Here is a 24,363-nt window from a genome sequence, read left to right as displayed (position 1 = left end):
AAGTGGGTCAAACTCCAAGGTCAAGGTCAAAAGGTCAAGTTTGGTGGTACCCAAAGAAAGGTCTTGTCACAAGAAATACAGATGTGAAATATGAAAGTAAAGCTCCACTAAATCAAAAGTTATGGGCAAGATGAAAGTTTTTGTGACGTACAGACTGACAGACTAACGGACAGACGAATTAGATTTAATGTCCCCTTGCTTTTGCGAAAGCGGGGGACAAATATATCATCACAATACAAGTTAAGTTTGAAATTTAGAATTAATAGGAATCAACAATATACAAGTTTATTTTTTCTTTGCAAAGAATTCAAAGCCTTTAGTTGCAATATTAATTTTAAGACAACTTTGTGTTATAAAAAAAGAATTCAGGTTTGTTTGAGTTGCAGCCCCCAAAGTCTAGGGTTAGGTCAAACAGTAGGTGGGACAGACTTTCACATTGGAATATGCAAGATAAATTTTGAAAAATTGTACTGCAGCTGGTCACTTAAAGTCAGAATTCTTAAATTTAGTTTCTGTTTCATTTCTTATACTCCAATGGTACAAGGTAAACTTGCACGTGTAAAAAAAAGAGTGAATTTCCTGATTTATCAATTCTTTTCAGTGATTGATTGTGGGACACCTGAGCAAGTTCCAGGTGCTGATGTGTACAGCTACTCTGATTCACTTTTTGGCAGTTCATTTAACTTTAGCTGTCAGAATGGTTCAACCCTCAGTGGAAAATCAGTAGATGGAGACTACACTGTCAGATGTCAGGAAAACAGACAGTGGGGTTTTGGTAATCTCACTTGCACAGGTAGGTGTTGTGTAAAAACTGAGATTATTGTAAAATTTTTCCATTAATTTTAGTGTGATGAAAACTGTACTTAAGTTGCATAAGTTCACAAATTCATTTTTAGGTCACCTGAGTTACTCAGGGGACTTTCGCTATCTGTTTTTGTCTGTCGTTGTGCATCGTCTGCCGTTAACTTTTTACATGTAACATGTTCAGCTTCCTCTCTGAAACCACTGAACCAATTTAAACTAATTATTGCATATAGGATCTATGGGTGAAGGGGAACAAAAATTGTAAAATTCATGGCCCCTGCCCCCTTGGTCCTGAGGGGTGGGGCCAAAACCACCAAAATTAATGCAATCTTGAAATATTTTCTACTTTACTCCTTGACATGAAGCAGTTAATCTGTTGACATGATTGTAATAAGCATTGATTCCTTTACCAAAATTGTTAAATTCACGGCCTCTGGGTCAGGGGTTCTGGTGCTTTGGGGGGGGGGGGGGGGTCTTTGTTGAATATACAGTGAAAAATGCATTATTTCTTTAAATCTTCTCTGCCATTCTTGTGTATTAAGGCGATGAACAAGGTACATAGTTAAGATGAATAGGGTGCCTCTTCTAAAATTGTGAATTTTGTGTCCCCTGGGCTGGGTCAGGGGTACTGGTGTTAGGGCGGGGCTCTATTTATTAAAAGTGAAAATGCATTAATTCTTTGAAAATCTCCTCCTTTGTTCCTTGGTATTAAGTCAATGAAATGTGTACAAATTTTTGATAAGCAAGAGTGCTTCTTCCAAAATTGTGAATTTCGAGGCCCCTGGGTTAGAGGTTCTGGTGTTTAGGGTCAAATGATTATATCGTGAAAATGCATTAATTCTTTGAAAATCTTATACTCTGTTGCTTCTATCAAAAAAGTGAAATTCATGGCCCCTGGGTTAGGGGTTCTGGTGCTAGGGTGGGGCTTTATTGATTATATAGTGAAAATGCAGTAATTCTTTGAAAATCTTCTCTTCTCCTTGGTATGAAGCCAGTGAACTAAACATATAGTTATAATGAGGAAGGGTGCTTCTTCCCAAATTGTGAATTTCATGGTCCCTGGGTCTGGGGTACCCTTGGGGGGCTCTAATGATTATTTTCTGAAATTGAATTAATACTTTGAAATCTGCTTCTTGGTATGAATCAAAGATGTAAGATGATCAAGGGTATCTTTTCCAAAATTGTTAAATGTGTGTCCCAAGGGAAAGGGTTACTATGGGATGGGGCACTACTAAATATATAGTGGAAATGCATTTTTTCTTTGTTTCTGTGCTTTACCTCTGGGTATTAATCAAAGTAAGCATGCAAGTGTGTAAGTGTACAGTTATAATGAGCAATGGTGCCTCTTTCAAAATTTTGATTTTAATGGCATCTGGTTTAAAACATTAACCAAATTCAATTGTTCAAAAGTTGTGTGATACTCAGGTGACCTGTAAGGCCCATGGGCCTCTTGTTTCTTGCTTCTGTCTATGATATCTTAGATAATAAAAATTTGCTTTATGTTTGTAGCTCACCTGAGCCGAAGGCTCGAGTGAGCTTTTCTGATCAAAATTTGTCCGTTGTCTGTCGTCGTTGTTGTTGTAGTCATTGTAAACTTTTCACATTCTCATCTTCTTTTCAAGAACCACTGGGCCAATTTCAACCAAACTTGCCATAAAGTATCCTTAGGTGAAGGGGATTCAGGTTTGTTCAAATGAAGGACCATTCCCTCTTTCAAGGGGAGATAATTAGGAAAAGTGAAAAAGTAATGGCTTCTTTTAAAAATCTTCTTCTAAAGAACCACTTGGCCAGGAAAGATGAAATTCATAGTGAAGTATCCTCAGGTGGTGTAGATTCAGGTTTGTTCAAATTATGACCCCCAGGGGTAGAGTGGGGCCACAATGGGGGAACAAATTTTAACATAGAAATACGTAGGAGAAATCTTTAAAAATCGTCTTCTCTATAACAGCGAAGCAATTATTGGTCATAGTTATTTGGAAGCATCCTCAGGTAGTGTAGATTCAAGATTGTTCAAATCATGATCCTTGGGGCAAGGGTGGGGCCATAATGGGTTAGTAAAGTTTTACATAGGAATACATCAGAAAACCTTTAAATATGTTCTTCTCCAGTTCCCATAAGCAACAGAGCTGTGATTAGTTACATTAATATGCAAGCAGACTTATGTAGTGAGCATTCAATTTTGCCTAGTTCGTGGTCGTACGAAATAATTTCAACAGAGTAGCTAAACCTGTTTATTTTTTTTTTTTCGATCGGGCGCGGTGTACCAAATATATGAATCAAACACGAGGCTCAGCCATTTTTGATGTGGACGGTTTAGAAGTTAACATGGATCTGAAAAAACGAAAATATTATTCATTGCTGATTGTTGGTTTCATTCTGTAAGGTTTGAAGAGTAAAGGATTTATCTGTATAATTACAACCTTGCGTATATTTGTTCTTGCAGCATTAATTTGTTTTTATGCAGCAGCGTTTAGGCACAGCGATCATACTGCGCAGTTGAAGTCTCTCGGAGAAAAGTCACACGGAGAAGAACAAGTCCATTTAGACACTGCTCAATTTCACTAGTGTTACAGAAGATTGAATAGATTATCCTTTTTTAAAATTTATTTAGTAGAAGGAAACGTAAATAATAGTTTGACATTATATACTATAAATAGACGAATTTCACTTTCCTAAGAGTTATCTCCCGTTGTCGGCGTAGCGCTCATTTTCCCACTGTATTAAAAGTTACATGTTTACCTGTTAACCTTTTTAATCTTCAAACGTTATTGGACAATTTCGATCTGTACCTGTATTGCCAGAGTATTGGGTAACATGTAAATTATGAACATATTCATACAGATTTTATTATTAAGATACCTGACCTATAAAGTTGGTAAGGTTATAGAGGGAAAACAGTGCCTTACGCCGGTTGACCCCGGATAGAGCCCACAAAGGGGAATAACTTTTGTAAATGTAAAAGTCGTCTATAGGGACAACATTTGCATATATTATACTTTCATGTAAATTACTTGAATCTGATTCGTCGAGAAACATTTGATAAGAAACACTAGTACCCGCTGAATAATGAAGCCACGCCCTCCTGCGTAGCAACAGTCAACATTGCTTGACGACGGGTGGTATTACAAAAAATAGCGACTGCGCGGAATTTCTGCGCGCACGGTTCACTGTAATATGTATTTGTATAAAACATTCAGTATAATATAATAAATATTGCATGTAGTTGAGTGTGACATTGAAAATTTTCACCCCTCGAAAACCATTGTCAACCTCGGCTGCGCCTCGGTTGACAATGGTTTTCTTGGGGTGAAAATTTTCAATGTTACACTCAACTACATGCAATATTTATATAATAGTTTCACCTGTCATCAGAACATGTTAATAAAGGATAACTCTTATTGTTAGTAAAAGTAGCAGAACAAAGCAGTACAAAGTGTTTATAGAAGTTTGCAGAAAGGAAACTCCTACATAATTCGTGATTTTGTATCAATTGCGGAGATGAGGAATATCACCTACACAGGTTCCTGACAATTGGCTAAAATAAAGCTGAGTAGTGTGTGTAAAATGCTAAAAAAAAGATAACAGTAGAATAAAAAGATATATATCTACATGTATAGTTCATTAATGTTTTATGTGTATTTTTTATTAAAAAAAATTAATATGAAGGTGTTATTTTCATGCCATATGATTGTACCATTTCTTCTTTGTTTTATATTGTACTTGTTTTTACATGTAAAACGCTTTAGGGTAATTACATATTAATTAGATAAGTGCTATATAAAAGTAGAATAATAATAAGAATGTGGTTTATATAATTCGGAGTCTGATTCGAGTTCTAGTGATGGGAAATCGGAAAAAATAGAATTAACTATCGATAATAATCAGCTGGGCATAATTGATTAATAATGAATTAACCCAGCAGGCACACAACATTGAATAAACTTTGAATCAACGTTGTTTTTCTATGTTGATTCAACATAGATTTTATGTTAGATTTTGAAAATTTGTATCAACGTTGAAGTCTTAACATTGAATCAATATTGATAATCAACGTTGATTATATGTTGAAAAACAGTTGATTCAACATTTATTCAATTATTTATTTTGGAAAGGGGGGTGTCATATAGTAATAATATACTAAATTAAAATTTCAACAGTTTTATTGCACGGTTACTAAGAAGCCTTCATAATTGTTGAAGGGATAACGACCCACTGATAAGACAAATAACTTTCAAAGTACTAAATAGTAATACTACTCACAGTTTTCTTAATCAGTTTCCTGAGACCTCTGAGTAGTCAATTTGATGAGACCGAAGACATGATGGAAACATTGCTTTCTATTTCTTTTGGAAATTTCTTTGTAATTGTTTTAATTATATTTAACAATAAAACATTTAAATCCAACATCAAATGCCTTATAAATTGAATAAGTTGTACCTTTTAAAGTACCATTTTAAAAATGGTTTAATATTTTAAGTACTTAATACAGTATTTTAATTAGAATGACTTTTTTTTACATGAAGAAATATTTAGAAGAAAGATAACTCCTCATCACAAATATATTTTTTCTTACAACCACTTACAATATTGTGATTTTCTGACTTAGGAAACATCGCTCCATGATGTTTTCTAACATGATTTAAATAGGAATAATAGTAAGTATTATTTTTATATGCACCTGATATATTATATTTAATGTTGTGGTAATAAATCGTTACTCTTTCTATTCTCTGTGTTCAATTTCTTCATTTCATGATCTGCACATAAAAATCATTTCTGAAAAAATTAGCGGCGATTCATTTTTCAAACAATTTTCCATGTGGCTCTAATGTTATTGTCGTGTATGAAAATCAATATTACAAATTTAAAATTTTCTATACTTTCTAAGGTGAAATTTATAGCAGAGGGTCGGGACCCCTTAAATGAAAACATACGGTATATCACTAAATGAAAAAAAAAAAGTAAGTGTTTAATTTCCTATCAATAGTTAATTGTGTTACAATAATTTTCACCAAAATACATTTTATAAATTAATCATGTTACAAAAACCGAACATTTACAACGTTTTGTATTTTCAAATGTGGTCATGAAATAGTCCAGAACACGAAACCATTCCAAGGTAAGATGCAAATCTTATATGGTACAACTTTTGATGCACCAGATATGCATTTCGACAAATTATGGCTCTTTAATGATACTAGTACTCTGACATGCCGAAATGTTTTCTTGAAAGAGTATTTTTTAAATTAAATCTTGGTGTTGAGTCCTGAGGGTTGTGTTCTGCTGTCTTTTTGATTATTATCCGGATGTCCTACTGCGTATCCTCTTTATTCGTACTTTGGCAAATTTGTACTGAATTCATATTTATCATTGAATGTGTAAAATTTCTATATTTACCATCCTTGTTAGTTATAATTGTTAGTAATGATATACGGTAGTGCGACTTTGTCAAGTCCGACCTCGTTATGGTCCGACAGTGTTATAGTCCGACACTATCGTAGTCCAAATTATCTGTCAGCGAAAAATAGGATTGGCCCGCTCAGCGAAGATCCGACGTTGAATCAATGTTGGCAATTCAACTCAATTTGAATTCAATGTTGATTCAACGCAAATTTTCAACGTTGAGAAGTCAACGTTGAATCAATATTGTATCTAGATTTATCAAAGTCTAAACCCAACTTCAACTAATATTCAACGTTTAAACAACGTTGTGTGCCTGCTGGGAATATTATAATCAAAGTTTTCAATTCATATTACATAAACATAGAAAAGTTAAACTTATTCATAAATGTTTATTAATTTTTCTTTTGATAATTGAAAGTGGAAAATAATATTCTGTTAACTTTAAACAATATATTGAAAGAGAATGGGAATTTATATTTAAAAAAAAAATTAATTCAATGGGTATAATACTGATATTAGTCCCATCTTTCATTAGAATGATTACATGTATTTATTTCTTCGGATTACAAGGTTTAAAAGTAGTTATCCAGAAACAAAACTTTTATTTTTCACTAATATGTTTTACGGTGTTGAAACTAATTGACCTAGTGTAATTTTTGTTAAAAGACCTTGCAGAGTTATTTTTTGTTTCTTTTTAGGAATCTACAAACTGAAAGTCTTTAATGCCTTACGTTATTATTTGTTCGCGCAAAGGGTATTGTGTAGCAAAGGAATTCTGGGAAGGTTTCACAGCAAAGTTTGCTTGACATAAGTACAGATTTCGTTTTGAATTTCCTCTGTTCTTGCACGCTGCACTTGCTATAAATACATTTACAGATTTTCTAGACTAAAAATGTTTTCCTGTGTACCTTGCAATATTGTCAATTTCCTGTTATTAGTCTGACCCCATATTCAATATTGGCGGTATAAAATTTAATTCAAAATTTAATGTTCATTCAGGGCCTTGATATTATTTTAACCATTCTTGACCTTGAAGAGATGATCATCTTTGACAGTGTTCAAGTATTCATAAAATTGTCTTAGCATTTAACAAGTTCCTTATATGTTTCTTTGCTTTAATTGTGACCGATATGGGACCTATTTTCTTTGTTGAACTTGTCTAATTAATACCGGGGGTATTTATTACAGTGAAACCGTTGTGACGATCACAGTTTATTTTATAATTATAATTATTGCAGAACTTTATACCTGATTACCTCTCTAAAATGTTATTTTGCATTCTGCAAATGGCGTTACACTTTAGTCTGTGTTTACTGTATCTAATAAGTTTGAAAAACAATAGTTATGACAAAATAGAAATATTTTCTTCCTTTGTAGACATCCCTTGCATCAGAATCAAGATTCCTAAATTCGGAAATTCCTGAGCTGTTTAAATGAAAACAAATATAAAGTCATTTTAATAGTCTAAGGTTACAAAGACATGGTAGTTACTATGAATTACATACATTTGCAAATAGTTGTGATGAAGAGGGGTCTACTGTATTACACCAGTGTGTATGTCTGTCACAAAATTTATCAAATTTCAATTTACCAAATTTTTCTTTGCAGATTTCTCAGTAACAATTCATTGTAGATGTTGTAAATTTTAGCACACTCTTTATTCTAGCTCCAAATGTTTAAAAGTTAAGACCAAGGATAAAGTGTGGGGTTTTTTTTTGTAAAAAGTAGGTCAAACTCCAGGGTCAGGAGGTCAAATTTGGTGGTGCTCAAAGAAAGGTCTTGACACAAGAAATACACCTGTGATATGTGAAAGCTGTAGTGAGTGAGGACCCACTCAAAAGTTATAGGCAAGGTTAAAGTGGACACAAAAAACTATATACCTCCAAAACTTACAGACTTGGAGATAAAAATGATGTAATTCAAAGGAATTGAATTCATCAATCTTTTAAAAAGAAATTTCAAGGTATTAAATGCTACCAAATTATAACACATGTTAGAGGAATATTTAAAGGAAATGGCAGAATTATAAGATTTTGACCAAGATAGCAAATTTCAAGAACATTGACTTTGTAATTTCTGATACGGGTAATGAAAAAATCAAGATGCATGTGGTGGCATAACATAGAAAAACTAGAAATGGCTTCAAGGGTTGCTTTTATAATTTTGACTGCAGGTTAAATAAAATTCCAATGTAAACACAATCCTTGATAAATTGTGATAAATAAAAAATTCTATAAAATTTTATGAAATACCACAATTGTTAGGTATGTAATTAATTTGGATTATTGCACAAAAGCTATGCCAGTAAATGCTGTATACATTTTTATAGTACATATAATTTCTGGAAATGTGTGACACATGTTCAAGGTAAGTCTTGTGTGAAAATGGTTTACACATTGCATGTAACTTGCGTCTCTCTTTAGATGATTGATTGGTTGTATGTTATTTAACAACCCTCTCGAGAATATTTCACTCATATGAGACGCCACCACTTGCAGGTGGAGAACTACAAATTTTGTCCTATACTCGGCACTCAGGGCCATTGAGCATTGAGGGAAGTTTTTCGTGCCAGCACTTACAGAGACACGGAACCTCGGTTTATATGGTCTCGTCCAAAGGACCAGTCTCCATGTCCCACAGTGGGATTCGAACCCGCGAACTAAGGGTAAACCTCGAAGTTTGTGCCTCTAGATCAAAACTCCAACCACTGCGCCACACAGGTGACTTCTTTAAAAGAATGTTGGCATATGTTTTACGTGTAATTTTGAATTTAACTTTCAGGTTTAAATTTTTAACAACTTTTCTGCTTTCTTAAATTTGATTTCTACTACAAACTTAAAATAAGTATATATTTCTATAAGTATTTGCATTGTATTTTCCAAAAACTGCTATCTAATCTGAAAGGGTCAGTGATGGCAGCATCATTAATTTGAAAATGTGTGTTAGTATCAAGTGTAGGCCACGCTGATCGTTATTATATAGTGTAGATTATAACATTGATATCTTTTTGTAGATCACAGAATTCCTAGGAAGAAGAGCTGGAAGAAAGCTGTTGTAAAGAAGAATGTATATAAGGCAGATGTGGGCGACAAGTACCTCACAGATGTTGGCCATGTCCAACTGTCTGTGCCTCTGGGTATAGGCCACGTCCTAACACCTTTGACATCTGTACCGGCAGGGGTGATCTCTACCACCCCTGTGACAGTGGTCTCTGTGGCTCTCCCTGAGACCACTTTGACTCAAACTATGCCTCAAACTATGCCTCAAATGTTGCCTCTGGCTAAAATGTTGCCTCAAAAGTTGCCTTAAATGATTGCTCAGAATTCCTCTCAGTTGCTTACTCAGAATATCTTTCAGATTACAACTCAGAATATTACTCAGTTTACAATGAACAATATACCAAATGAAACAACACATGCACTGCAAGGTAATTGTATGCATCAGAATTCAGATAATCTTGTGTTTGGATCTTTCCATCAGGGAAGCATGAGATTTTCATCATTTTGAAGAGGTAATCAGTGTACATGCAATTCACTTAGGATGTTGTCAAATTCATATGGAAATTTTACTAGTTCCTTTTTAGATCGGACTCTGCTCAAGGGAGATAATTTGTACAACACAGTTGTGAAGAATCTTCAGAGTGCTGGAAAACTGAAGAGCAGATTACTGATGTTTGATGAATTAGCAATTCATATTGATTCTGGTGAAAATCGCCACATGGTGGATAAGTTTGATAAATTGTTTGGCTTATTAGTTGCAGATGATAAGAGAAATCAAATTCAAAATCTACATGAATGTCTGCAACAAGCATTGCGGTTATCTAGGTATGTATTAATAATGATTGGCTCAATATGTTCAGCACTGTACAAAGCTTCAGACAATGATTTTTATTTTTTTACTCGCATTTGCATGGGGAAAATGGTTTGTCTGAATGTGATGGAAAGTGGCTGATGAGACACAGTTGCTGCTTAGATGATTTTTTATGATTTCTGTATGCAATGTATGAAAGTATGCACATTGAATTTGCAAATGAATTTGAAGTTATGCCTGTTGCCTTTCGTACACTTATTCATAGCTTTCCGTGCAATAATCAAAGTACACATCAATATTGTACATTAGGTTAGTTAACAACAACTGCTCTCACAAACAAACAATCTGTTGGTATCAATAGTGGTCACTCAAAAACAACAGAGATAAAGAAAGATAAAAAGGATTACATGAGAGAAAGTATGAGAAACAAGAGACAGAATCCAGAACTTCAAAGCAAGGAAAGCGACAATATGAGAAACAAGAGATAAGATCCAGAGTTTGAAAGCAAGGCATAGACAGTAAGAGAAACAAGAGACAAGATATAGAGTTTATAGTCAAGGAAAGGGAAAGTATGAGAAACAAGAGACAAGATACAGAGTTTAAAGACAAAGAAAGGGACAGTAAGAGAAACAGGAGACAAGATCCAGAGTTTAAAGACAAGGAAAGGGACAGTATGAGAAGCAAGAGACAGTATCCAGAGTTTAAAGTCAAGGAAAGGGAAAGTATGAGAAACGAGAGACAGGATCAAGAGTTTAAAGAAAAGGAGAGGGACAGTTAGAGAAAAAAAGAGACAAGATCCAGAGTTTAAAGAAAAGGAAAGGGACAGTAAGAGAAACAAGAGACAGGATGCAGAGTTTAAAGACAAGGAAAGGGACAGGAAGAGAAACAAGAGACAAGATCTAGAGTTTAAAGACAAGGAAGGGGACAGTAAAAGAAACAAGAGACAGTATCCAGAGTTTAAAGTAAAGGAAAAGGAAAGTATGAGAAATAAGAGACAGGATCAAGAGTTTAAAGACAAGGAAAGGGACAGTAAAAGAAACAAGAGACAGTATCCAGAGTTTAAAGTCAAGGAAAGGGAAAGTATGAGAAATAAGAGATAGGATCAAGAGTTTAAAGACAAGGAAAGGGACAGATAGAGAAACAAGAGACAAGATCCAGGGTTTAAAGACAATTAAGGATAGGGACAGTAAAAGAAAGAAGAGACAGTATCCAGAGTTTAAAGACAAGGAAGGAGACAGTTTGAGAAACAAGCGAAAAGATTCAGAGTATAAAGGAAAAGAAAGAGACAGAAAGAGAAACAAGAGAAAAGATCCAGAGTTTAAAGACAAGGAAAGGGATGATTAGAGAATTAAAAGGCAAGAAGAAGAGTATAGGCATGATGAGAAAATGAGAGATTTAAAGAAGAAAAAAAGAAATGAGACAAAATCCTAACCAGTTAGAAAAAGAGAGAATGAAGATGAAAGAAAAGAGAAAAAATGAAAAGTGTAGATCATCAGAAAATATTGCTGCAAAACAATTAAAAGCACACTCACGGGATAATTTGGACTATATTGAAACTGAAAAACAAAGATACAGAAAAAGTAAATTTGGAGTTTGATGCAATTGAGAGTGTTGTCAATTTTCACAGCAATGTAAGATTGGGTCCTGTGTTTGTATGCACATGTTACCAACAGACATGGTTTCATGAAAGTGTTTCAAATGTCGATAATGTTTTGTTGGATGCTCAAATCAAAAGGAAGTATTTTACTAATACAAAGTCTGTAATCGGGCAGGAATGGATATGCAGCACTTGCAATTCAAGTTTAAAAGAAAGTCGAACTCCAAAACTCTCTCTTGCAAATGGAATGACATGGATTCAAAAACCAGGTTAATTAAATCTGTTACCATTGGAAGAAAGACTTGTATCTTTAAGAATTCCCTTCATGCAGATAAGAGAATTACCAAGACGAGGACAGTACTCTGTAAAAGGAAATGTTGTAAATGTGCCAGTAGACATTCAACCAACAATCAATAGTCTACCAAGGAGACTTGATGAAAATATTACCATACCTGTGAAGTTAAAAAGACTCTTATTGTCAAAAAAATATACGACCTACAAAGGTTCTGATTGTTTTACATTGGTTAATGAAAAAAAGTGAATATTATCAGAATTCAAACATAAACAAAGACGACAACTGGTTCCATGAGGTCACCAATTCAGCAAGCGATTTCATGAGAGAGTTTATAGAGGGTCACACTAATCAAGATTCAGCAATGCATGACCAATCAGATGAATCAGACTCTGATGAATTCTGTGAAGTTGATAGTGGTAAGGATGGAAGTCGTGATACTTTACTAGACAGTGACTCATATGACATGAATCAGATCTTCACATTTGCTCCAGGAGAGGGACAACGACCACAAAGTTTGTATCAAGATCAATTGGCCAAGTATTTGTCATTTCAAACAATATTTTGTGGTAAAGGAAGAGTAGAAAACAATCAGCGTCAAGTACCTGTTTCATATGCTGATATTGCCAAGTGGGAAGTACGAAGTGTTGATAGTGCTGCACAGTCGGTACCAAATTTATTTTTCAAATTGAAAAAGATTCAATTAAAACAGGTAACAGACAAATGCAATTTAGCCCTTAGGAAGTGCAAAACAAAGGGGAAAACCTTTACTGCAAATGAAATATGAAATCCTGATCAAATTAATGACATTGTTAGACACAATGAGGGATTTAATGTTTTCAAACAGTTGAGAAACTCTCCTCCTTATCTTGAAACAAGAAAGATGTTTTTGCAATGAATCGACAGCTTGGTCTACCAACTTGGTTTATGTCCTTTTCTGCTGCAGATACACGTTGGAATGATCTGATCAGAGCACTAGGAGTTTTAAATAATGACAAACAGTACACAGATTCTGAAATTGAGAACATGACATGGATTGAATAGTCAAAGTTAGTTCAGAAAGACCCAGTTACATGTACAAGGTATTTTGATCATCGTTTTTGGACTTTTATGAATACTATGCTTAAGAGTGATCATCATCCTATTGGCAAGATACTGGACTTTTTCTATAGAGTTGATTTCAACAAAGGGGATCATCACATGTTCACATGATTGTTTGGATTGAAAATGCTCCAAAGTACTTACAAAATGATAACAAGGAAATTGTTGCATTTGTTGACAGCTACTTGAAGTGTGAAAGGAATACAGAAGACAATTTGATAGAACTGCAAGTTCATAAACACTCACAAACATGCAAGAAAAAAGGATAGGCTGTTTGTAGGTTTTGATTTCCACTTCCACCACTCCAAGCTACTATGATATTGGAACCTTTGGACAGTGACGTTGAGAAATACAAGAAAATGCATAAGACTATGCAAGACAAAATGTATGACTTTAAAAATGGATGTGACATAAGCTGCACTTTCCAAGACTTTTTGAAGAATGTACTACAACTATCAGAAGATGATTATATAAAATGCATCAGAAGTTCTTTGAGAGCACCCAAGGTATTTTTAAAACGTAAACCCTGTGACTTGAGAGTGAGTGCTTACAACAGTACTCTTCTTCATGCATGGGCAGCTAACATAGATATTCAGTATGTTTTGGATCCATATGCTTGTGCAATGTACATTGTCTCATTCATAAGTAAATCACAAAGGGCATGAGTGATCTGCTGAGTAGAGCTGCAAAAGAAGCAAGAGAGGGCAATCTTGACATTAAGAGACAAGTTAGACACATTGGAAATCAATTTCTTAACAGTGTTGAAGTTGGAGCACAAGAAGCAGCATATCTAGTTTTGCAAATGCCCCTTACAAAAGCATCAAGAGATGTAATGTTCATAAAACCATCTCCAGTTGATGACCGTGTAATACTTGTCAAACCTGATTCAGAACTCAAAAAACTGAATGCTAATTCCTAAGACATAGAATGCAGTAACATAGTCAAAAGATATGCAAAACATCCAAAACAACTTGAAAACTGGGTGTTTAGCTGACTATGTTTCACAGTTAGATGTAGTTTTCCCAAAGGAAAGTATAACTGAGCTGTCTGAAATGGAAACAAATGATGATAAGAGACACCAGTCAGGAAATGAAGATAGTGGATCTGATACTGAGTGTGAATTTAAAGATGACTGCACATTAGTTGTGTTGAGAAATGGAATTAAAAACAAGCGCAGAAAAAAAACCCCAAGAGTTATAAGATATGTGCGTCATAGCTTAAAAACAGACCCAGAAATTTTCTATAGGGAAAAACTAATACTGTTCACTTCATGGCAAAATGAATGTTCTGATCTTCTGTGTGGACATCAGAGCTTTGATTAGTCATTTAACCAGAAAATTTTTTTCTTAGCTCAGAAAATCAGACAGTATGAACACAATGCTGATATGCTTGAGCAGACAGAACAGATGGTGCAGAATGATTTGACAGAAGCATATGATGAGTTAGCTCCTGGTACTCAACAAACTGACACAGATGATGAATATGAAGGAAATGTTGACTCTGAAACATTTGTTCTCTTTAATCCCGAAAGGCCAATTGAACAGAGAGAGTATGGTATAGGAAGTGATATTGGAATTCCATCAACAAGACAACTAAATGAACAGAGTTTTGTTAGATTACCTGATGATGAGTATTTAAAGCTTGTAGCCAGTTTAAATTGAAAGCAACGTGAATTCTTTAATCATGTTATGCAATGGATCAAGTCTAAACAGGAACCTAGTCATGCATATCTGTCAGGAGGTGCAGGTGTTGGGAAGTCAGCAAGCATTTTTAGTCCCAAGGATAACGTCTTTATCATTAAATAGCCAAATTAAAGGTTTGTCTCAGCTTTTTAGTTGAGTTATATTGAATTTATTACCAATGTCCAATATTATCTCGAAATCTCTGTTGAATTCGTTTACTCTCATTGCTCAATAGCCGAGGTCAGTAGAGTTCAAAATGTGTAATCTAACTAGATGGCGTGATAGTAAACCCCAACAAATTTTGTCTATTCGGTCAAGGGTTTATGTGGAGCGGATCAGAAACTCTTGACTTGGGAAGATGGTGCAGGGTGGCACATATACAAAGTTTAACAGAAAATAAATGAGATCTGCTTAATAATGATTTGTTTTGTTCTGGAAATGTACACTTACATCAAGTTATTGGTGTCTTAGGTGTATATTGAAGTATTTTTAGCTCACCTAAATATTCTACTTTATCTTATTTCTTTACAAAACACATTTTAAGAAAATTAACAGAAAACTGGTAGATGCTACAATAACAACTAAGAAGCATTTATAACAATAAACTATACTTTTTTACATCACTATCTGGAATTTTAAAATGTGTATACATAAAGATTTATTGTAAATTTGTAGAATTTTCATTTTTTTTTTGTTTTTTATTAAAATTATCTTAGATATAATCCCCCCAAGGAAAGATAGAAATGTTTTTGTTCAATGCTAGCTTATAAGTCTTCAGAGTTGACATTACGTACAAGTGCTATATTAATTTGCACAAATACCAAGATTGACCTTGTTATGAGTAAATCGAGACTCAGACAACAGGGATTTATCAGACTATTTTGGGAAACACCATTTTTTGGATATTGCGAAAAAGTTATCGACTTTTTGATGAAGTTGGGAAAAATAAGTATGTTGCCTAAGTCATGTATTCAGCCATTTCAGGTGCAATTAACAGGTTTCAGCTAAAATTTGGGCTACCAAACAGCGATTAAATGATCCAGTTTCATCAAACAAGATCAATTATGAATAATAGACTAATAAAAGTAAATTTGAATTCAATGAGTATTAAATATTTTACAACATAGGTTAGTATACTTGTGAATGAGTTTCCAATTTAGGTCATGGGAGCTATAAACCTCCTGCAAAAATTATACTGCATACACATTTCCTAAAATGTGCATTAAAATATATATTTTTCTATCTGAAATAATGCCTACAGTTCTTACCATTCACTTGTAGATCAGCTGAGTAAGTGAAAATGAGTTAATAAACCTATAGAATTACTAAATATCACTACTTCAGAAAAAAAACTGAGGAAATTCGGATTAAAAAATGGTGATGTTTTTAAACATGTGTTATGACTGTAGCTTTGCTAAATGAGTTAAACTGAGTAAAAATACAGACAATCTGGCAAATTAACTTTGTGTTTTTCCAAGATAATTTAATAAAAAGAGCATTGTTCTGCAATTAGGAAAAATTACTACCAAATTGGGAAAGATTGAACTCATTTTCAATTGGGAATGGGGCCGAATTTCAGCCCCTGAGAAGGTACTGATAATTCCCTGGATACGCATTAAACACTGGTTGAAAAGAAAACCATTCTTAGTAATTTGATACTCAAATCAAGCCCAATCACCATGATGAAAGTAAATGAATAAAATAGAGCAACTTCATGTTCTAAAATGTATATGCACAATTCTTGTAAGTGAAGGCAGTTCACTCAGGTGAGTGATGTGGCCCCTGGGCCTCTTGTTATTGATTTTTAAAAAATCTTTTTTGCATTACTGCCTTACCCTAGCTTTTCATCCTCCAGTGCAGGAGAGGATAAATATTAAAGAAAATCATAACTGTGTTGTGCTCATTTCCACTACAACTGATATGCTACTGATTTTTTAAAAATAGTGGTGTTGAAAGAGAATGTCACAAGTTGTATGCATGCAAATCATCATCATAGATACATTAAATTTATAATTATATTTAACACTGTGAAATATGTTAATAGGTGGGCGCTGCACAGACCCTGGTACACCAGGGGGAGCTGTACAGGTAGTGAGGAGTTACGAGGCTGGCGAGCTTCTCAGGTTTAAATGTATACGTCAAGGATATGAACCAGTTCCTTCTGCACCTCTCCTGTGTGTAGAACAGGGAAGCAGAAATGCCAGCTGGAACGCTACTGCTTTACCTCTTTGCACAGGTGAGGGTTTATTCAGTTTTTAACATATTTTCTATAAATTTTTGTTCAGAATGTGGACTTTTATTGTCAGAAGGTTCTGTTGCAGTACTGCTAGAGAGGACAAGCTTAATCTTCATAATAATAATTTAAATAGATTTTTTAAAAATCTTATGACCTTTTCCACTGTTATGATAATAATCAATTGTTTTCTTACAAAAACAAGCTGCATGTTAGAATATTTAAAAATGAAAGATTTTAAAAAATTGCATATGACTTTAAATTATTGTAACGTAAAAAATCCAATCATCAAAGAGCTTGAAAATGTTATGTATAACATACAGGTGACTCTCGATAGCTTGAACTCCGATCTCTGGAAGTTCTCAATCTTTCAAAATGAATCTCCAATCCCATTTTATCTCTCTATATGACTAAGCAAATTTACTCCTGATCTAACCAAGACCTGGGTCCCATTACACTTGTTTCATTGTTTTTTACTCTTTTTCTCTCAAAGTTTAGATTGTGGGTGTATTCACCAATCAAGCGTAAAATTAATGAACCTTGTATTCCGGAATTTTTTGAAATTTTCAACTTTTCATTTTTGACATCTTTAGTTTAGCATTCCCTTTTCGTCCGTCATCGTCCATTGTGTAACAACTTGAGTCATGTTTTAATGAGTAAAGTGAATAAGTTTCACCACATAGTTAGCTCACCTGAGCCGAAGGCTCAAGTGAGCTTTTCTGATCACATTTTGTCCATCGTCCGTCCGTCCGTCTTTAAACTTTTCACATTTTCGACTTCTTCTCAAGAACCAATAGGTCAATTTTAAGTTTTAACCAAACTTTGTACAAAGCATCCTTGGGTGAAGAGGAGTTTAAATTGTTAAAACGAAGGACCAAGCTTAAGTCCCCTTACAAGGGGAGATAATCAAGAAAAGACAAAAATAGGGTGGGGTCATTAAAAAATCTTCTTCTCAAGAATCACTGGGCCAGGAAAGCTAAAACTTATGTGGTAGCATCCTTGGGTAGTGTAGATATTAAATTGATAAAATCATGATCCCCAGTGGTAGGGCGGGGCCACAATAGGGAATCCACGTTTTACATAGAAATTTATACAACAAATCTTTAAAAATCTTCTTCTCAAGAACCACTGGGCAGGAAAGCTGAAACTTATGTGGAAGCATCCTTAGGTAGTATAGATATTAAATTGTTAAAATCATGACCCCCGGGAGTAGGGCCACAATAGGGAATTCCAAGTTTTACATAGAAATATATAGAACAAATCTTTAAAAATCTTCCCCTCAAAAACCACTGGGCCAGGAAAGCTAAAACTTATGTGGAAGCATCCTTGGGTAATGTAGATATTAAATTGTTAAAATCATGAACCCCGGGGGTAGGGCGGGGTCACAATAGGGAATTCCAAGTTTTACATAGAAATATATAGAACAAATCTTTAAAAATCTTCTCCTCAAAAACCACTGGGCCAGGAAAGCTGAAACTTATGTGGAAGCATCCTTGGGTAGTGTAGATTCTAAAGTATTAAAATCATAAAAGGGAAGGGTGTAGGGGCACGATAAGTATAGCAAGAGGGGAAATCTGTTAAAGAACTACATCACCCAAGTTACTTAGGTGAGCGATGTGGCCCATGGGCCTCTTGTTTTTAATGTTTTATTCAAATTTTCACAAAATGGGATTTGAAGTGAAAAATATTTGTATAGATTATTATAGATGATTACAGATAGGCAGAATTTTGAACATGATAGAAGGTTTACAATTTCGTTATATTCTAGAAATTTATTATTTGCATCATTTTCAATGAAATTTGGCCAAAAAATATATACCAATCCAGGCATCCATGTTTTTGTTTGTATCATCTGTCCTTAAATGACTAAAAATGACAATTATTAAAGATCAATAATATACCGAGTTTCATTTATTTTCAAAAGAGGGTCTGTAGACATGTGTTTCTGTTTCCATGGTAATGACAATAAATATTTCATGCACTACTTATATACGTCTTGAATATAGTAATATTATTATAACATTTTGATGATAATAGTTGCTAAATGATATGTTAAAACAAAGATTATTAGGGAAAAAACTGGAAAATTTCAAAGTTTGGTTATATGGACTAGTTGCAAAGCAACATTGATTTAAAAAGTGTTTCCATGGTTACCATAAAAAATATACTATTTATGAAAATTTGAATGTTGAGGCTATTTGTGTATCAGGTTAGTTTTGCCTATTCTAACTTTCAGCAAAAACTATAAGGAATTAAGTTCAAGTTTTCAATTATTTTCTTTACAAATATTTTGCTATTTGTGTTCTTTTTCTGACCAGTGTGCAAAAGTCACCTTGGCAACCCAATATTTTTTCATGTTTTTAATCTTGACATCCAGACAATTGTTTTCATATATAATACATGTATCTTTAGGTGTGTATTTTCATTTGGGAAGCATCTTATTTCAGCCTTTAAATGTAGCTAAAATGCCTGAATGTGAAAGGGTTAAGAACCACTGGGCCAATTTCAACCAAACTTGCCACAAAGTATCCTTAGGTGAAGGAAATTAAAGTTTAATCAACAATTAATTAATGATTTTACTATATGTGCTTGTTAATCTGTTAATCAGTACATAATTATGTGTGACAATATTGCGCTTAGGACGGTTTGTTTGCTTTGAATACATTCGTCAGCAAAATGTCGAAACATGCGTGGGGTGATCAAGAAAGGAAATATTTACCTACTTAAGGTTTTAACTTGTACAATCAAAGAACAATCAAAATACAAAAAAATTAAGGGTAGAGATACATGTAAATGTAGCTTATATGTAAAATTGATTTTGCAATGAAAAAAAAGTTTGTGTCCTACTCATGCTACTCTCATTTTTAAAATGATACAAATATTTTAACTTAAAAAATGTTCTTTACATTACTTGTTCAGTTAAAATAATACTTGTTCAGTTAAAATAAGAGTACATCTGTATTTGCATTTTTCACGCCTGCTAATTGATCAGTTGCACAACCAGCAGTTGCATGTGTATAACAATCAAAAGAGATCGATTTCCGGTTATGCATTCGATACAAATAATTCCAGTACACAGGTAGTAAATTGACCCGCTTCAGGCAATAATTGATATTTTTATTAGAATATAAGAATGTGATTCCATGAGCAATTTATTTTTCTTTTATTTTACACTCTCATAAAATGCAATGATTGTCGATTAGCGACAATATTTGTTTTGAAGAAAGGGCTGGTAGAGCGAAAGCGCTGATTAAAAATAGTATTTGCTGACTAGAATTCGTGTTAATCTCAACTAACCTTGAAAATTTAATATCCACCATGAGTATGCAACAAGTGCATCCTATCCACCAAAATTTGAACTTCGAATTGTGTATTATTTGACAAATATTCAAAGTAAATAACATTGCCTATATGCATGCGATAATTCAGTGAAAGAGATTTCGGGTTATGCATGAGATAAATGATAAAAAGTTACGAAAGTATTCTACAATCTCCATAATTCATCTTTTATACTATATTACTTTTGGTAATTATAAAATTTTAAATATTGGCTATAATATGAAGACGTTGCAGGGGCAGATCCAGCAAATTTTGAAAGGGGGGAGGGGGTCCAGGTTCCGTGCCCCAATACTCATGCATATAGAATCAACAGCAGGCATTTTAAACCTGGCAATGGTTTTCAACAGTTCTAGGTGGGAGGGGGGGGGGGAGGGTTCCAAAAAGAGTTGACCGACCAAAAAAAAAAACAAAACAAAACAAAAAAAACAAAAAACAAACTAGTTCTAATTGTAACGGGGACTGTTACAGATGTTCCCCAAATACTCCCCAACTCCCTTTTTGTGCCAATTCCCTTTAAAACTTTTTTTAATATGCTCAGTATCGCAGGACTTCATAAAAGAATTTTAAAACCTACAATGATGTCAATTTTTTGTCATTTAACGCATTGCACGCAAATGTACGTGCATGCACATGCAAGGTGATCATGGCATGTTGTCTAAACTATTAACATGTCTTTATATTCCAAGAATCAATAAAAAGTCATAAAAATATAAATGTTGCCGTTTTTTAGCTCTACTGGTCAGAGACCAGAAGAGCGTATGCGATAGTAATGCGTCCGGCGTCCGTCCGTCTGTCCGTCTGTCTGTCTGTCTGTCTGTCTGTAAACAATTTTTCAAAATGCTACTCCTCCTACAGTTTTGATCTGATTTCAATATAATTTGGCATATAAGTAGATTACACTAAGATACACAATTCTATGTATCGGTTTTTGATTTCGACGTACGGTGTTGGCGTTGTTACTAAAAATAGAAATTTCTGTGAAATTCTTTCCAAATGCTACTCCTCCTACAGTTTTGGTCTGACTTCAATATAACTTGGCACACAAGTAGACTACACTAAGATACATAATTCTGTGTATCGGTTTTTGATTTCAACGAACGATGTTGGCGTTGTTACTAAAAATAGAAATTTCTGTGAAATTCTTTCAAAATGCTACTCCTCCTACAGTTTTGGTATGATTTCAATATAACTTGGCAAACAAATAGACTACACTAAGTTACATAATTCTGTATATCCGTTTTTGATTTCAACGAACGATGTTGGCGTTGTTACTAAAAATAGAAATTTCTGTGAAATTCTTTCCAAATGCTACTCCTCCTACAGTTTTGGTCTGACTTCAATATAACTTGGCACACAAGTAGACTACACTAAGATACATAATTCTGTGTATCGATTTTTGATTTCAACGAACGGTGTTGGCGTTGTTACCAAAAATAGAAATTTCTGTGAAATTCTTTCAAAATGCTATTCCTCCTACAGTTTTGGTACGATTTCAATATAACTTGGCACTCAAGTAGACTACACTAAGGTACATAATTCTTTATATCCGTTTTTGACTTCAATGAACATTATTACCTTGGTTAATAAAGATAGCAATTTCTGTTACTCTCAAATTTGCTACTTCAAATACAGTTTTAGTCTGATTATAATATAATGTGGCTTGCAAGTAGACTACACTAAGAACATAAAGAGACTTATTCAAGGATCATTATTCTCTTTTTTGCCTGTGCAAATTTTCAATTCCCAACTGCTTAAGTACTTTCCTCTTCTTTTGCTATAAGTACAAACCAGTAGAGCTTCAGTCTCGACAGAGACTTCTGGTTAAATATACGTATTCTTCATTTTACGGATTGCGCTTGTGCTACTGACCCTAAAAAGGTTTCACCTAAGTCGGATGTATAGTTTACAAGGTCACTCGTGGACAAAATTTTCCCAGGAAGAAGAAAAATAATAAGAAGAAGAAACAGAGTAAAAACAGTATGTTCCCCAACTTCGTTTGGTGAACGTAAATACAAACAAACAAATAAAGCACAAACAGGCAACCTGTAGATATACATGTAGCTATAATTCGCCAGAATCTTCCACTGATTTCAAAGTAAAAGCTAGCTTGCATATTATGTGATGGTAGTCACACCCAGGGCTGGGATTGTGAAAATACTCGGACTCTGGAAAGCGAAACGAGGAAATTCTATTTATAGCGATCTGAAAGGACAGAGAATGAACAACAAATACAGTTATTTTTTCATTAGTTTTGGAAACTAATTCTTAAATTTTATGATTACATGTATAAAATTATGAGTAAAATATTTTAAAAACTTGCTTCAAACTGAGCATTTATTGTTGTTATTGTGTATCAATTTCATTGTCATTTCTCATGAGGTAATTGATAATTTATGGTTATAAAAAAAGGGTTTACAATAGGTACTCCCCAGCCAGGTAATGTGTACGATATGAAAGGAAATCATCATGATTTTCCCGATAATAATGAAATGGTAAAAGTTGCAAGGTGAATAAAAATTGCAAAGTTTTTCAACTAGTAAAAATTGTTTTGAACGTGCTACTGATGTGAATGACAAAAGGATAATTTTTTCCTACATTTTTTCCATCATACCTTATGCCTTGCAGCATAGCCTACTCTGCAGAAACCATGGGTATTATCACGTAATGAAGATTCAGGGTATCAGCACGTGGTCCATCTTGAGAGGTCTACATCTTCATTAATTCTTATCATTGAGTTTATTACTTTGATGAATCCATTTGATAAACAAATGCACTAAAATTTCTATTTATTTACTATCAATTTCAGTTCACTGTGAAGTTTTGCATTACGTCACGATCTTTTTCGACAGACGCATCCAGCGTAAACAATTCACGTGATTGGTCAACTCATATTATCAACATTGACACAGAAATAGTCTGTTGTACGAGCAACCAATCAGTGATTAGAAGAAAGGTCCAGTCGTAAAGCTTGCAGTTAGGAGGCGTGTACTATTTACCGTGAGCACAGCTGTCAAACTAGATCGTGACGTAACGTAAAACTTCACACTAAACTGCAATCTATAGTTATTAGGTCACCTGAGTAACTCAGGTGACCTATTGCTATCCGTTTTCGTCCGTCGTCGTGCGTCGTGTGTCGTGTGTTAACATTTGAATATTTTCATCTTCTTCTCTGAAACCACTGAACCAATTTCAACCAAATTTGGTATACAGCATCTATGGGTGGAGGGGAACAAAAATTGTGAATTTCATGGTCCCCGCCCCCCAGGGGCCTGAGGGGTGGGGCCAAAACCACTAAAATTATTGCAATCTTTAAAAATCTTCTTCTTTACTCCTGGACATCAAGCAGGCAAACTGTTGGCATGAATGTAATGTGCATTGAGTCCTCTACCAAAATTGTGAAATTCATGGCCCCAGGGTCTGGGGTTCTAGTGCTAGGGCGGGGCTCTATAGATTATATAGTGAAAATGCATTATTTCTTTGAAAATCTTCTTCTCTGCTCCTGGGTATTAAATAAACTAACTAAGCACATAGTTATTATGAGCAAGGGTGCCTCTTCCAAAATTGTGAATTTTATGGCCCCAGGGTCAGGGGTTCTGGTGTTAGGGCGTGGCTCTATAGATTATATAGTGAAAATACATTATTTCTTTGAAAATCTTCTTCTCTGCTCCTGGGTATTAAATAAACTCACTAAGCACATAGTTATGATAAGCAAGAGTGCCTCTTCCAGATTTGTGAATTTTATGGCCCCAGGGTCAGGGGTTCTGGTGTTAGGGCGGGGCTCTATTGATTATATAGTGAAAATGCATTTATTCTTTGAAAATCTTCTTCTCTGCTTCTGGGTATTAAATAAACTTACTAAGTACATAGTTATGATGAGCAAGAGTGCCTCTTCCAGATCTGTGAATTTTATGGCCCCAGGGTCAGGGGTTCTGGTGTTAGGGCAGGGCTCTATTGATTATATAGTGAAAATGCATTAATTCTTTGAAAATTATCTTCTCTGGGTATTAAATAAACTAACTAAGCACATAGTTATGATGAGCAAGAGTGCCTCTTCCAGATTTGTGAATTTTATGGCCCCAGGATTAGGGGTTCTGGTGTTAGG

The 24,363-nt window shown here is 34.3% G+C and overlaps 1 protein-coding gene across 1 annotated transcript in view; it reads left to right on the top strand.

The window, feature by feature from the left end:
* LOC134231244 (uncharacterized) overlaps positions 1-24,363 on the top strand; it is a gene marked incomplete at its 3' end in the record, with an annotated part of 423,563 nt that overhangs the window by 72,691 nt on the left and 326,509 nt on the right. The window contains 2 exon segments of the mRNA XM_062713186.1: positions 602-793; positions 16,734-16,925. Of these exon segments, the coding sequence (XP_062569170.1) occupies positions 602-793; positions 16,734-16,925 (384 nt within the window).

The sequence above is a fragment of the Saccostrea cucullata genome, unplaced genomic scaffold (assembly GCF_032062105.1).
Source record: "Saccostrea cucullata isolate Sc308-1 unplaced genomic scaffold, CSIRO_AGI_Scuc_v1 ctg238, whole genome shotgun sequence".
NCBI lineage: Eukaryota > Metazoa > Mollusca > Bivalvia > Ostreida > Ostreidae > Saccostrea > Saccostrea cuccullata.
This window is presented reverse-complemented; position numbering and strand designations above follow the sequence as displayed.